The 16863-nt window shown below is 44.2% G+C and overlaps 1 protein-coding gene across 3 annotated transcripts in view; it reads right to left on the reverse strand.

Moving 5' to 3' along the window:
* Nucleotides 1-466: 466 nt before the first annotated feature.
* Nucleotides 467-16863, reverse strand: part of nat8l (N-acetyltransferase 8-like) — a 61681-nt gene continuing 45284 nt past the window's right edge. For all 3 annotated transcript variants that reach the window (XM_063049582.1, XM_063049583.1, XM_063049584.1), the window contains one exon: nucleotides 467-1746. In XM_063049582.1, the coding sequence (XP_062905652.1) occupies nucleotides 1379-1746 (368 nt within the window). In that variant the 3' untranslated portion in view covers nucleotides 467-1378. The remainder of the gene's footprint in view (nucleotides 1747-16863) is intronic.

Consider the following 16863-nt stretch of genomic DNA (forward strand, 5'->3'; position numbering starts at 1 on the left):
TTAATAAGATTTTTTTTGCTTATGTCGTTTTGTGTTGTAATAGCGTTTTTTTTTATTTGCAAGAGCCACATTTCCTCTCCCCTACTTTCCATTCTCTGGACTCTGTTGATGTTAATGGTGGTAGTGGTGGAAGGGGGGGGTGTTATGGGTGTCAGTGGCGGGTGGGGGGAGAGCAGATCTATTCCCATAGAAACCACAGCCTCCATCTGCTCAAATGACATCATTCAGCGCAAGCACGGTTCACAGAGAGGCAGGAAAATAAAACTCAGAGGCAGCACAGATATTCCAGAGCACATGCAAAGGGATAAACCTGTGTAGAATGGAGGGGATATGGAGGGAGAAGGCGAGAGGAATGCAGAAGAATTGTTTATTTTACAGTGTACAATATGGGGTCTGCGACTGTCTGAATCTTGTTGGCTTCTGAAGACAATGGAAATAACAGTCAATGGTGTTGGATGCACCTTAATTCTCTCTCTCTCTCTCTCTCTCTACCTCTCTCTCTCTCTCTATCTCTCTCTCTCTCTCTCTCTCTCTCTCTCTCTCTCTCTCTCTCAAGTTGTGGTACATCCGATTATGTAACTTCCTGTGGGACCCCCACGCCTGCTCAAAGCCCATGGGCCAGTCCACCGCCGAGGCCAGGCAGGGCCTTTCTGCAGATCACTGGCACTGCTCTCACACCCCTCCAGCAACACAGCAAAGCCAGACTTGTCAGATTTGATACATTTAAAAATCCCCCAACAACAATTTGATCTTCAAAAAAAATAGTGGTGAAGTGAAGGTTGTGAGGGTCGGGGAGACGATAGAGGGGGACGAGCGTGGTATTAAATGCATGTCATCGATCCCGAATGAAATCCCCACCCCCCCTCGTCTCTGTCATTCTCTCTCTCTCTCTCTCTCTCACTCATTCTCTCTCTCACACACATACACACGACACCCTTGCAGTCTTTGCTACCACTACATTACATGGCATGGCCGACAGTTCTCTTCGCTTGGGGGTGTATGAGCTGCCCTGACTTGGTGAGTTGGGTACCTCAGTTCAAAGACCCTCGGCAGCGGGTCTTGAATGCCTGCTGTCTGTCCATGTTTTCGTTTTCTCCTGGGGTGGTGGATTGAGGGGAGGGCCGGGACGGAGGGGGGAGAGAGAGACTCCTCCTCACCAAGGTTCCCCAGGACTCGCGACGGTACCGGTGAGGGGAAGCAGCTGGCGACCACAGGGTGGGGGAGATCAGGAGGACCCTCGTCCCGTGACAGAAATGGGAAGGTGCCGTGGGTATGGGGTGGGAGACAGGGGACGGAAAATAGTGGAGGGATTGGCGCTCTGGAGGGGAGAGGGAGGGTGGAGGAGGAGGAGGAGGAGGAAGGGGTGCGAGTGTAGGCTTTACTCCTCGCGAAGGTTCAGCCGGTAGCGATGGTAGCGCACTTGGAAGAAGATACGCTCCAGCATCGAGTGAGTCATCCCGGGGAGCACATAGTGGTCGGTGACGCCCACGTGTCTGAAGCCCAGCGACTCGTACAGCTTGTGGGCAGCCACCTTCACGGCGGTGGTGCCCAGCACCACGGCTGAGTAGTTGTTGAGCACGGCGAACTCCAGCACCTTGCGGCCCAGCGCCTTGGCGATGCCCTTGCCCCGCTGGTCAAAGTCCACCGACATGCGGCACAGTTCCACCGTGTTGTCGTCCTCGTGGCTTCTGGCAGCCACAATGCCCACCACGTTCCCGTCCAGGACTGCCACCCAGAAACAGGAGCCTGCGGCAAGATAAAAGGAGGAGCAACTCAGTCTTCCCTTGGTGCAGTCTGCTGATTTTAAACTGCGGAGCTGGTTTATTATTGTCACGTGGCACAAGGTGCAGAGACAATGGGAAGGTCAAGCTTGTTCCCTCCACCTCGGCACATGCAACAATTATAAACCACACTGGTAATTTCATGACAACAATGCATCAAGGTAATAACAAGGAAGAACAATAAATAACAGAGTAACACACACAAAATACTGGAGGAACTCAGCAGGTCAGGCAGCATCTGCGAAGGGGAATAAACAACCAATGTGCTGGAGCTGAGAACCTTCATCTGCACTGGAAATGAAGCGGGAAGAAGCAGGATGCAGAATAAAGTGTTACAGTTACGGAGTGCGAAGGCCCTGAGGAGAAGATTGCGAGGTCGGGAGTCAATCTTATCACACTAGGGGACTATTCCATAGTCTTATAACAACGGGAGAGAAGCTGTCCTTGAGCCTGGTGGTATGTGCTTTAAAAGTTCAAAGTAAATTTATCAAAGTACATATATGTCACCATATACTCCCCTGAGATCCATTTTCTTGTGGACATTTGCCGTAGATTCACAGAAACACAATAGAATCGATGAGAAACTACACAAGCAAAATGGACAAACATCCAATGTGCAAAAGGCAACAAATTGTGCAAATACAAAAATATAAATAAGTAATAAATAGTACTGAGGCTCCTTGAAAATGAGTCCATAGGTTGTGTTCAGTGAACAGTTTATTGTGGAGGTGAGTGAAGTTATCCACCCTGGTTTAGGAGACCAATTACTTGCAGACCAACATTTTAAGTTTTATGTACAAGCATGCCCAAATCCTTTTCTACCATAATATTTTGGAATCTTATTCCATTTAAGTTACAATTTACTTTTTAATCCTTCCTACCATAGTGGATAACATCACACTTTCTCACTCCATCTGCCATTTTCCTACCCCTTAACCAAACTATCTATATCCCTTTGTGGGCTCCTCACAACTTGTCGACACTTCTGTATCATCAGCAAATGCGGCTATGGTATAGTTAATCCCTTCATTTAATACATCGGTGTGGATTATAAACAGACAATTTACTTTGAACTTTGAAATGATACCTTGAAAATGAATGACAGTCCACTTATCTCAGTACTGGTTTCTGTAAGTTAGCCAATCCTCTATCCATTTCAAATGGTCTTGGAGCCATACAGACCCTTCAGCCCAACTGGCTCATGCCGACCAAGAGTCCTAACCTAGTCACATTTGTCCGCGTTTGGCCCTTATCCCTCTGAACCACTGGAGTGACCAGGAATATGGAACAAGCTGTAGCTCTTACAGAATCATACAACACTACAGCACGGAAACTGGCCCTTTGATCCATCTAGCCCATGATAAACTGTTATGCTGCCTTGTCCCATCGACCTGCACCCAGACCACAGCCCTCTATTCCACTCCCATCCACCTACCTAGCAAACTTCTCTTAAATGTTGAAATCTAAACCACATCCACCACTTCTGCTAGCAGCTCATTCCACACGAACCATCCTCTGAGTGAAGGAGTTCCCTTTAAACATTTCACCTTTCACCCTTAACCCATGACCCATGACCTCTAGTTCTAGTCTCAAAAAGCCAGCTTTCACTTACCCTATCTATACCCTTCATAATTTTGTATACATTTACCAAATCTCCTGCATTCTCCTGCGCTCCAGGGAAGAGGGTCTTACTCCTGTAGGCAGCTGACTAGAACTGCACACAATACTCCAAATTCAACCTCACCAACGTCTGATACAACTTCAAAATAACATCTCATCCCCTGTACTCTGTACTCCAGTTTATGAAGGCTAATGATGATGCGGCATTTTGCTCTTATGCACCGAAAATCTGAAATACTCGATCGACTGAGATACTGTGGAACGTTTCAAAACACTTCTAAAAACCTACTTTTTTAATTCAGCCTACTTACAGGATTACTTAATGCTTGTTGATGTTGATTATATTTATAAAATTTGCTATATTCAATTACATTTTATTCTATAACTGCAATCTTTGTCTTTACATATGACTTTTAATTTTGGCTCATTTATTTATGATTATATTGATTTATCTTTATAATCTATGTAAAGCATGTTGCTATTAAAAAAATTTCTTCTTATTATTATTAATATGCAAATTGCCTTCCTTATGACCCCATCTACCTGTGATGCCATTTTCGAGGATTTATGGATCTGTATTCACAGATCCCTCTGTTCTACCACACTCCTCAGTGCCCTTTCCCTTAAGTTATTACACAGAGAGTGGTAGATGTGTGGTGAGCCTTGCCAGGCACAGTGCTAGAGGCCGATACATTAGGGACATTTAAGAGACTTTTAGATAGGCACATCGATGAAAGAAAAATGGACAGCTACTGTATGTGGGAGGAAAGGGTTAAATTGATCTTAGAGTAGGTTAAGAGGTTAGCACAACATTGTGGGCTGAAGGGCCTGTACTCTGCCATACTGCTCTAATTTCTCTGTTCTAGTCTCATTTGCCCACGTCTGGATCGTATCCCTCTAAGTCACCCTGAATTAACCAGGAATATGGAGTGGACTGCCCCTCTCCTCTAAATTATCACACAGCACCAAGGATAACAAGCTTTCAACAAATACAGTTTATGCAGATGAAGATGCCTTCACACAATGTTTCATCAAACTTACTAAAGTAGCATAACTCATCAAGTGACGTTCGTCCGTCACAGAAACCAAGCAACCCTCAATAAAATCAGGAGGAATAACTTGCTGGGACATTTGGCTGTGTAATTGTCCCCACACACAGTTGCACACAAAACTCCTAATTTCTGACCACATTCCGGACCTGAAGCATTAACTGTTTTTCTCTCTCCATGGATTCTGCTTGACCTGTTGAGTGTTTCTGGCATTTTCTGTTTTATAAACGTCTTCCCTGCGTGATTGTGGAAGGCTGTGTGCGGAGTCTGAAGAGTGGCTTTATTAAAAATACCAACGCTTTGATAGAGCTATCATTGTGTTTGATAGGCAGTGTCTCAACACCCCTCATCAGTTATGACACTGACTGAGCAATGCTCAGGCTGTTTACCTCTCTCCTAATACGACACTTGCTTGCATTTAAACCATTACTTTCATTACAGTATCCTTGTCACACTCACTGTATTCTCTGACACGCCACCAAGGACAAACAGAGAGGCGACATCAGGTGAAAAGCCTTTCAACAAATTGTAATTCTGTTCTACTTAGCAAGCAGGTAAGGATTAGGATGTAGAATTGTTATTTTCCTTGTGATTTAGCTTTCCTATGCTTGCTTGTAATCACCCATGTACGTGTAATTGTTTAGTGAATTTTCAACTAATTACGGTACAGTTGCAACTTATTTTATTTAGAGATTCAGCGTAGTACAGGACCTTCTGACGCTGCCCAGCAACCCACCTATTTAACCCTAGCTTACCTAAAGGACAATTTACAATAACCAATTAACCTACTAACTGGTACACCTTTCGAATGTGGGAGGAAACTGGAGCACCCAGAGGAAATCCACGCGATCATGGGGAAAACGTACAAACTCCTTACAGACTGCTTCAGCATTAGATTCTGAATTCCAACACCCCAAAGTTGTAATAGCATCACATTGACCACTATGCCACTGTGATGCCCCAGTTGTTTCTAAGGTAACAGTGCAGTTGCTTCTGTTCTTTCCTAGAACTCTCTTAGTCTTCAGTAGCAGGTGTCACACAACTTGAATCTCTGGCTTCTTTAGCACTGGAGTTTTCATTATCTCCAGACTAAATATGAAAATACCGCAATTATCTTTTCCGAGACTTTTCTTTGTTCTCTCAGTTCCTCTTATTCAGTTTTTGCCCTTGTAACTGTTAGTAAAACAATCATAAGGAACAAGTTTTATGCCCCATTCTTGACTTCTGAAGAACCTCTGGATCACAGAAACATCTGGATCCAGCAGTAATTTGTCTTGGCTTATATTAGTCTTCAGTCCAAGCCAACTGGAAGCCTATTAGTCTTCACCCCAAATTTGGGGAGTGGCAATCTTCACTTTAAACTGGATAGAGTCATACAGCAATGAAACAGGCCCTTCAGCCCAACTGGTCCATGCTGACCGAGATGCCCCACCTAAAGTAACTCAATTTGACAGCATTTGGTCCATAAACTTCTGTACGAAAGGTTCCCAACCGTTTTTATACCATGGATCCCTACCATTAACCAAGGATTTTGTGGACCTCAGGTTGGGGACTCCTGCTCTAAACCTTTCCTATCCTTATACCTGTCCAACCGTCTTGTACTTGCCTCAACCATTTCCTCTGGCAGTTCATTCCATATACATACCACCCTCTGCGGAAAGAAAAATTGCCTTCAAGTTCCTTCCTCTTACTTTAATCTCTTTAGGTCTTGATTCCCAAACCCAGACAGAAAGAAACATTCACCCTATCTATGGTCCTCACGATCTTACACACCTCTGTAAAATCATCTTTCAGTTCTCCTACATTCCAAAGTATAAACTCCTAACCTGTTCAACCTCTCCCTATTATTACTCAGTCCTGGCAACATCCTTGTAAATTGTTTCTGCAATATTTCCATTTTAATTGGTAAAGATAGGAGATTAGTTTTATGTTCTTTTGTACATTGAAACATACAGTGAAATCTGTCACTTGTATCAAATAAAGTCAGTGGGGATTGTGCTGGGGCAGCCCACAAGTGTTCCCACACTTCCTGCTCCAACATCGCATGCCCACAACTCACTAACTCTAAGCCTAACCATACCTCTTTGCAATATGGGAAGAAATAAAAGCATCGAGAGGAAGCCCGTGCAGTCACGGAGAGAACGTACAAACTCCTTATAGGCACAGCAGGAATCAAACCCTGATCGGTGATCACTGGCATTATAAAACTATTGCCCTAACCACGATGCTATGGTGCCTCCCACTTTATTGGCATTGGTTTATTACTGTCATGTACAGGAACAGGCCCTTCGGCCCACATTGTTGTGCTGAACCAGCTAAAAAGCAAATCAAAGACACCCAAATGCTAATCCATTCTACCTACACATAGTCATAGTCATACTTTATTGATCCTGAGGGAATTTGGTTTTCGTTACATTTGCACCATAAATAATTAAATAGTAATATGTAAATTATGCCAGGAAATAAGTCCAGGACCAGCCTATTGGTTCAGGGTGTCTGACCCTCCAAGGGAGGAGTTGTAAAGTTTGATGGCCACAGGCAGGAATGACTTCCTATGACGCTCTGTGTTGCATCTCGGTGGAATGAGTCTCTGGCTGAATGTACTCCTGTGCCCACCCAGTACATTATGTAGTGGATGGGAGACATTGTCCAAGATGGCATGCAACTTACACAATGTCCATATCTCCGTTCATGTGCCTATCTAAACATCTCTTATGTATTTGCCTCCACCATCATACCAGGCAGTGCATTTCAGACATTCACCACTCTGTGAGTAAAAACTTAGCCCCTGACATCCGCTCTGAACCTACCCCCTCTGACCTTCAATGCATGCCGTCTGGTGTTGGACATTTCTACCCTGGGAAACAGATCTTCATGCAGATCAAATCATCGCAGAATGCACAAGGAAAAACTATAACAATACACAATAAAGTGTAAAAGCCACTGAGAAAGTGTAAAATGATAAAGTGCAAATTAACATCTTTCCTCTTGCTGGGGGACCAATAGTCCAAGTGCAGCCCCCAGCAGCGTCCTGTACAAATGCACCACGACTTCTCAACTTCTACGCTCACTGGCCTGACTGATGAAGGGCAATGTCAGCAAGCGCCTTCTTCACCCTGTCTCCCTGTGAAGCTGCTGAATGAGTAACTATGACCCTGAGCTCTAGATTCTCCCACAACACGAAACAGAGGATTCTTCCAATTGTGGGAGAGTCTGGGACCAGGTGGTACAGCCTCAGAACAGAGGGATGCCCCCTTAGAACGAAGATGAGGAGGAATTCCCTCAGCCAGAGAGTGGTGAACCTGTGGAATGCATTGCCACAGAGGCCGATTCATTGACCATATTTAAAGTGGAGGTTAATAGGTTCAGAATTAGTCAGAGCGTCAAAGGTTACAGGGAGAAGGTAGGAGAACGGGGTTTGAGAGGGGCAATAAATCAGTCATGATGAAATGGCAGAACAGACTCCATGGGCCAGGTGGCCTACTCCTGCTCCTATGTGTTATGGTCTTTGGTCTTTGAATGTGGACCAGGGTCGTTTCTGCTGCTCCTGTTGCTATTTCTTAGGCAGGTTGATACTCATCTTCATTTGATACCAGTGTTCGAGGCTCAGTACTCACGGTCAGTTCGATCAAACTGAAGAAGCTCAGTGATTTTAAAAAGCAAATTACAGATTCTTCAACTCAGCCGAGAGGTGAAATGACATGTTTCAGTTAACCTGACCAAGTTTCAGCCTCCCACTAGATCAAAAATGAAGGCGATCGGATCTCCAGTCTTGAACCCCCATCAGATTTCTGAATGGACATTGAACCCATGTACATTTTCTCACTATATTTTTCTTTCTTTTGGCACAAGTTATTTTAATAATAAATAAATAAATATACCTTATTATAATTTATATATTTTTATTATTGTTTATTGCAATGGGTGGTAGGGTGGAGATACTTCTCTACCAAAGGAGGTGTAAGATGATGCTTCATTTTCTAGCCTGCAGGTCACCCTTGGGCAAGGTGTAACACTTGTTTAACCCCTCCTCCTCCCGATCAGGGTCACGTGAAGCCATGGCAGCAGGTGGTGCAAGGTTGTACAAGCAGCATATCACGAGTCCTGGTTATGCAACCACTGACGCCAGGCAGATATTCGCTGAAGAGTACTGATAATGGCTGGGGTTACCTGGATCGTAAAGACACTGCCCAGGAGAAGGTAATGGCAAACCACTTCTGTAGAAAAACTTTGCCAAGAAAGACCATGATTGCCCATGTCATACAACCTGGCACATAACGAATGACTGTATTGCAATGTACTACTGCCACAAAACATCAAATTAGACAGCATATTCTGATTCTGAACTAGCTGAAGGATTACAGGAAGATAGTTTCTACAGATCCTAGGCTTCAACACTGTGTAATTAATTATAACTCTTCATCCAAAACATTGCTGATTACAGAATATTCAGCTCAAGTCATGTGACTGAGACCAAGACTTCAGGCAAACTGAGTTGACATCTTTAATTAAATCAGACTAAATACATTACAGCTTCGCACAAAAGGTCATGTAGAGGTTAGCACAACGCTATTTCAGCTCGGGACGTTGGCGTGTGGAGTTCAATTTCAGCGTCCTCTGCAAGCAAGTTTCTACGTTTCTTCCCTTGTGCGCATGGGTTTCCTCTGAGTGCTCTGGTTTCCTCCCACGTACGGGTTAGAAGGTTAACGGGTCGGGGGAAATTGTCCTGTGATTAGGCTTGGATTAAATAGGGGGGTTGCTGGAAGGGTCTGTTCCACGCTGTATTGCGAAACAAATAAATAAATAAATGGGCTGGGAGAATTCAGCTGGTCAGCATCATCTGTGGAGGTGCAAATCCTGATGAAGGATCTCAAATCAAAATAAAGGCTATCCGTTTTCCTCCACAGATGCTGTCTGATCTGCCGAGTTTCCTCCTGCCTTTGATTCATGATTCTCAGTCCCTCGTGCCTCTAAGTAAATTACAGATTTCGATTTCACGCAGACTGAAGCCGCTCAGGGCTTACGTCAGCACTATTAAGCTGTATGGTTACAATGAAGTTACAACTTGGGTTCAATCCAACCGATTAAGAACGGGATCTTGAATTCACTGAATTTCAAAGAAAATGGCCACATTCTTATAGTCTGAATTAGGCTCCACCAGATAGAAAACCATGAGATATAGTAGCAGAGTCAGGCCATTCAGCCCATTGAGTCTGCTCCACCACGCCATCATTGGTTGATTTACTTTCCCTCTCAACCCTATTCTCCTGCCTTCTCTATTGACTTCCTTACTAATCAAGAACCAATTAACCTCTGCTTTACATGTACTTAATGGCTTGACATCCACAGCTGTCTGTGGCAATGAATTCCATAGATTCACGACCCTCTGGCTAAAGAAATTCCTCCTTATCTCTGTTCTGAGCCTGTACCCTCCGGTCCAAGACTCCCCCACTATTGGAAACATCCTCACCACGTCCACGTACACAGCAGGCCAGGCTTGGGAGTGGTGTGGTCAGAGTGGGATACTACTTGACCAGAGTCTACCCTTTACAACACACTCCAAAAGCACTTCCCCAGACTCATGTCTTAGAACGTAGAACATGGACCAGTACAGCACAGTCCAGGCACTTTGACCCACAATGTTGTGCTGACTTTTTAACCTACCCCAAGGTCAACCTAACCCTTCCCTCCCACATAACCCTCCATTTTTCTTTCACCCATATGCCTATATAGCAGTTTCTTAAATGCCCCTAATATATCTGCCTCTACCATCACATCTGGTAGCAAGTTCCACACACTCACCACTCTCTGTGTAAAGAACTTGCCTCTGACATCCCTTCTATACCTTCCTCCAGCCACTTTAAAATTATGACCCTCATATTAGCCATTAATACCCTGGGAAGAAGTCTCTGCCTGTCCACTCGATGTATGTCTCTTACCATCTCGTACACCTCTATCAAATCACCCCTCATCTTTCTTCCCTCCAAAGAGGAAAGCCCGAGCTCACTCAACCGATCCTTGTAAGACATCTCTCTAGTAAATCTCCTCTCTTACCCTCTCTAAAGTTTCCACATTCTTCCTATAATGAGGTGACCAGAACAAAAAATCTAACAAGTATGTTGGAAAAATAATAAAAATGTTACATAAAAATACATGGCAATGATAAACCAACTATTAATTATCAATCAGCTCTTTAATCTCAGACACTCAGCATCTGAAGTATTTTATTTCTCAATTGGGCGAAGCTAAACTTCGGGTATTGTGTACAGTTATGGTCACCTACCTACAGGAAAGAAATCAATAAGAGTGAAAGAGTGCAGAAAACAATTTACAAGGAAGTTGCCAGGATTTGACCTGAGTTATAGAGAATGGTTGAATAGGTTAGGACTTTATTCCTGGGAGCGCAGGAGAATGAGGGGAAATTTTAAAGAGGTATACTAAATTATGAGGGGTATAGACAGGATATATACAAGCAGGACTCCCCCCCCCAGGTTGGATGACTAGAACTAGATGTCATAGGTTTAGGGTGAAGAGTGAAATATTTAAGGGGATCCTGAGCAGGAAACTCTTCCCTCAGAGGGTGGTGACCGTGTGGGATGAGTGGAAATGGAAGTGTTAGATGCGGAGAGAATTGCAACATTTAAGAGAAGTTTGGATGGGTAAATGAGTGGGAGGGGTTTTCAGGGTGACGGTCTGGTTACAGGTAGATGGGACTAGGCAGAAATCCAGGCTGACACGGACTAGATGGGCCAAAGGGGTTGCTTCTACATTGTAGTGCTCTATGACTCTATAATGAACATGGGTATTAATTTGAGCACAGACCTCCAATCAAATTGCATGACTACGTTTTTGGTTTCACGCAAATGGAGCTTGGATTTCCAGTGAAAATCTTTTATGTCCTATCAAAAATGTTAGCGCAGTGCTTTACAGTACAGGTGACCAGAGTTCAGTTCCTGACGCTGTCTGTAAGGAGTTTGTACATTCTCCCTGTGACCGTGTGGGTTGCCGGTTTCCTCCCACATTCCACAGGCGTACTGGTTGGTAGGTTCAATGGTCATTGTAAATTGTCCCATGATTAGGCTCGGGTTAAATCAGGGAGTGCTGGGTGACTCAAAGGGCCAGAAGGGCCTGTTCTGTGCTGTCACAATTAAAAACAAAATTCAGTGATCTGAATGTTAACTGTATTTTCTCTCTCCACAGATGCCACCTGACTTGCAGAGTATTTTACACATTTTTGGTTCTGTGTAGATCTCCACAGTTTTTTTTTGCGACCCACTGTGTTTAAAAAACGTACTGAACCTTCTTGTTGCCTGCTTAACTGAAGCAGGGACTCCGCTGAGAGAACAGCTCTGTCTGGAGTTACCACCTGGCAGAAAGGAGGCAGAATGGGGATTTCAGCCTCACTGAGCTACCCCATCTCCCACCACGCCCCGCCCCAGCCAGCAAAGCGAAGGTCACAGACACTGTGAGTAGCGCCCTGGCGCCAACATTGAATGAAAAGATATGGAAAGTACCTGTAATCGCCGCAAAAGGGCAGGAATCAGGCTGTGGGACCTGTCTCATTGCAGGTGGAAGATTCCATTTAGGTGGGGAGAGACGCTCGGGGCTTTCCGCTTCTGTGCTCACCCACCCATCGGTTTTAAAGGACAGAGAACAGGGCTGCAAGCACAGAATCAGAGAACCTTCGTCAGATCGTCCCGGTTACACCCAAAACTGGCTCAGCTTTCACCAGTCTCCTTGCAAAAGCCCAGAGATAGACAAGAGCCCCCAGTGGTTTACTTCACAGTGGGAGCAAGACAGTGCACGGAGCAGCCGTGGGGGGTGGGGTGGGGGCTGCCTGTGTCAACTTCAGTCTCTATGCTCCAACTAGGACTACAGGGAGATTTCGTGACTCACTAGAGCTTTACAGTAACTGCTGGCCTGGCTTTCTACAAAAGTGGGAACCCAGTCCTTTTGGAACACAGGGAATCTCTCAAGCCCGTCCCACCTCCTCTGCTATGTCAGTTCCCTAGAGGAGGTTCACAAGAGTGATCCCGGGAATGAAAGGGTTAACATATTTTGCTAGAGAGGCTCCGGTGGATTTAAACTAGATACAAGGGGGGAGGGGGACCAGAGTGTAGGAACAGATGTAGGGGAGAAGGAAGAAAAAGAAAATAGTAAAGTTGTTTGCACCGTTAGTGTAAGAGGTGGAAAATTTCTTAAATGCATTTATTTTAATGCGAGGAACATTATAAGAAAGGTGGATGAGCTTAGAGCATGGATTGACACCTGGAAGTATGATGTTGTAGCTATTAGTGAAACATGGTTGCAGGAGGGGTGTGATTGGCAACTAAATATTCCTGGATTTCGTTGCTTCAGGTGTGATAGAATTAGAGGGACAAGAGGGGGAGGTGTTGCATTGCTTGTCAGAGAAAATATTACAGCGGTGCTCTGGCGGGATAGATTAGAGGGCTCGTCTAGAGAGGCTCTTTGGGTGGAATTGAGGAATGGGAAAGGTGTAGTAACACTTATAGGGGTGTATTATAGACCACCTAATGGGGAGCGAGAAGTGGAGGAACAAATTTGTAAGGAGATAGCAGATATTTGTAGTAAGCACAAGGTTGTGATTGTGGGTGATTTTAATTTTCCACACATAGACTGGGAAGTCCATACTGTAAAAGGGTTGGATGGTTTGGAGTTTGTAAAATGTGTGCAGGATAGTTTTTTGCAGCAATACACAGAGGTACCAACTAGAGAAGGGGCAGTGTTGGATCTCCTGTTAGGGAATGAGATAGGGCAGGTGGAGGTATGTGTTGGGGAGCACTTCAGGTCCAGTGATCACAATGCCATTAGTTTCAATATAATTATGGAGAAGAATAGAAGTGGACTCAGGGTTGAGATTTTTGATCGGAGAAAGGCTAACTTTGAGGAGATGCGAAAGGATTTAGAAGGAGTGGATTGGGACAATTTGTTTTATGGGAAGGATATAATAGAGAAATGGAGGTCATTTAAAGGTGAAATTTTGAGGGTACAGAATCTTTATGTTCCTGTTAGGTTTAAAGGAAAGGTTAAAAGTTTGAGCGAGCCATGGTTTTCAAGGGATATTGGAAACTTGGTTCAGAAAAAGAGAGATATCTACAATAAATATAAGCAGCATGGAGTAAATGAGGTGCTCAAGGAAATAAAGAATGTAAAGAGAATCTTAAGAAAGGAATCAGAAAAGCTAAAAGAAGATATGAGGTTGCTTTGGCAAGTAAGGTGAAAATAAATCCCAAGGGTTTCTACAGTTATATTAATAGCGAAAGGATAGTGAGGGATAAAATTGGTCCCTAAGAGAATCAGAGTGGACAGCTATGTGTGGAGTCAAAAGAGATGGGGGAGATTTTAAACAATTTCTTTTCTTCGGTATTCACTGAGGAGAAGGATATTGAATTGTGTAAGGTAAGGGAAACAGATAGGGAAGTTATGGAAACTATATTGATTAAAGAAGAGCAAGTACTGGCACTTTTAAGGAATATAAAAGTGGATAAGTCTCCAGGTCCTGACAGGATATTCCCTAGGACCTTGAGGGAAATTAGTGTAGAAATAGCAGGGACTCTGACAGAAATATTTCAAATGTCATTAGAAATGGGGATGGTGCTGGAGGATTGGCGTATTGCTCATGTTGTTCCATTGTTTAAAAAGGGTTCTAAGAGTAAACCTGCAATTATCGACCTGTGAGTTTGACATCAGTGGTGGGCAAATTGATGAAAAGTATGCTTAGAGATGGTATATATAATCATCTGGATAGACAGGGTCTGATCAGGAACAGTCAACATGGAGTTGTGCGTGGAAGGTCATGTTTGACAAATCTTATTGAATTTTTTGAAGAGGTTACTAGGAAAGTTGACGAGGGTAAAGCGGTGGATGTTGTCTATATGGACTTCAGTAAGGCCTTTGACAAGGTTCCACACGGATGGTTAGTTAGGAAGGTTCAATCATTAGGTATTAACATTGAAGTAGTAAAATGGATTCAGCAGTGGCTGGATGGGGGATGCCAGAGAGTAGTGGTGGATAACTGTTTGTCAGGTTGGAGGCCAGTGACTAGTGGTGTGCCTCAGGGATCTGTACTGGGTCCAATGTTGTTTGTCATATACATTAATGATCTGGATGATGGGGTGGTAAATTGGATTAGTAAGTATGCAGATGATACTAAGATAGGGGGCATTGTGGATAATGAAGTAGGTTTTCAAAGCTTGCAGAGAGATTTAGGCCAGTTGGAAGAGTGGGCTGAAAGATGGCAGATGGAGTTTAATGCTGAAAAATGTGAGGTGCTACATTTTGGTACAACTAATCAAAATAGGACATACAGGGTAAATGGTAGGGCATTGAAGAATGCAGTAGAACAGAGGGAGCTAGAAATAATGGTGCATAGTTCCCTGAAGGCGGAATCTCATGTGGATAGGGTGGTGAAGAAAGCTTTTGGTATGCTGGCCTTTATAAATCAGAGCATTGAGTATACGAGTTGGGATGTAATGTTAAAATTGCACAAGGCATTGGTAAGGCCAAATTTGGAGTATTGTGTACAGTTCTGGTCACCAAATTATAGGAAAGATGTCAACAAAATAGAGAGAGTACAGAGAAGATTTACTAGAATGTTACCTGGATTTCAGCACCTAAGTTACAGAGAAAGGTTGAACAAGTTGGGTCTTTATTCTTTGGAGTGTAGAAGTTTGAGGGGGGACTTGATAGAGGTATTTAAAATTATGAGGCGGATAGATAGAGTTGGCGTGGATAGGCTTTTTCCATTGAGAGTAGGGGAGATTCAATCAAGAGGACATGAGTTGAGAGTTAGGGGGCAAAAGTTTGGGGGTAACACGAGGGGGAACTTCTTTACTCAGAGAGTGGTAGCTGTGTGGAACGAGCTTCCAGCAGAATTGTTAGAGGCAGATTCGATATTGTCATTTGAAGTAAAATTGGATAGCTATATTGACAGGAAAGGAATGGAGGGTTATGGGCTGTGCAGGTCGGAGGGACTAGGTGAGAGTAAGCGTTCGGCATAGACTAGAAGGGCCGAGATGGCTTGTTTCTGTGCTGTAATTGTTATATGGTTATATGAGGAGCATTTGATGGCTTTGGGCCTGTACTTGCTGGAATTTAGAAACATGAGTGGGGGTCCTATTGAATATTGAAAGGTCTAGATAGAGTGGGTGTGGAGAGGATGTTTCCTACAGCGGGAGAGTCTAGGACCAGAGGACACAACCTCAGAATAGAAGAGTGTCCCCTTAGAGCAGACATGAGGGGGAACTTCTTTAGCCAGAGGGTGGTGAATCTGTGGAATTCATTCCACAGGTGGTTATGGAGGCAAAGCCATTGGCTATGCTTAAAATGGAGGTTGATTAGTTCTTGATTAGCCAGGGTGTCAACAATTATAGGAAGAATGCAGGAGACTGAGGATGAGAGGGATAATAATTCAACTATCTTGAACTGGCGGAGCTGACTCGATGGGCTGAATGACTTAATTCTGCTTTTGTGTCTTATGGTCTTGTGGTCTATGCTCCAACTGGGAATATGGGGCAGGAGTTGGGGAGATGTCGAGACTCAGCAGAGGTTTACAGTAACTGCCCACCTGGCTTTCTACAAAAACCGAAACCCACTCTTTAGAAAACAGAAACATAGGAGTGGGAGTAGGCCACTCAGTCCTTCAAACCTGTCCTGTCTCCCCTGCTGTGACAGTTCCCCAGTCTTTCAAAATGTATCTACCAGCAGTGATCCAGGCTCTACCACCAGTCCAGAGTAGGTACGTTTAATTTTATCTTTGCTCTTCTGTATCATAGAATACAGAGCAGGAACAGACCATTTAGCCCATCATGGCTGTGTTAATTTCATTCTAACTAATCCTTATGTGCCTACCACATTCCTCCATTCCCTGACTGCTCATCTGCCAGTCCTAATACCCCTTAAACATTGCCAGTGTTACCTGCTGCTGTGCTCACCTGCTGTTCTAAATGCCCCCTCAACATTGTTATTGCATCTGTTACTACCACCTTGCCTGGGAGCCCATTCCTGACATCCACCACTCTCAAAAGAAAACTTGCCTTGTAAATCTTCCTTTAAACTCTCCTCACCCTTCACCTTTACCGGCGCCCTCTCGTATCTGATATCTCTTCCCTGGGAAAAAGACTCTGTTCTGTCTGCACTTCTCATAATTTGATAAACTTCTGTCAGGTGTTCTCTTAGCCTCGTCATTCGACCCACCAACCCTCCCTCCCCTACCGCCAGGTCCCTCCAACACACGTTCACCCTGTCCTGACTGAGAGGTGGATGTAAGATGGTGGGAAGGGGGAAGTTGACCAAGTCTCCTGCAGAACCAGTGAGTAAGACCTTGGTCCAACAGGTGGCGACTGGGACAGTCCCCTTATGATCCTTCTATAGATAGTGAAACATAGATAATG

Source organism: Mobula hypostoma, chromosome 5 (genome assembly GCF_963921235.1).
Source record: "Mobula hypostoma chromosome 5, sMobHyp1.1, whole genome shotgun sequence".
NCBI classification, from domain to species: domain Eukaryota; kingdom Metazoa; phylum Chordata; class Chondrichthyes; order Myliobatiformes; family Myliobatidae; genus Mobula; species Mobula hypostoma.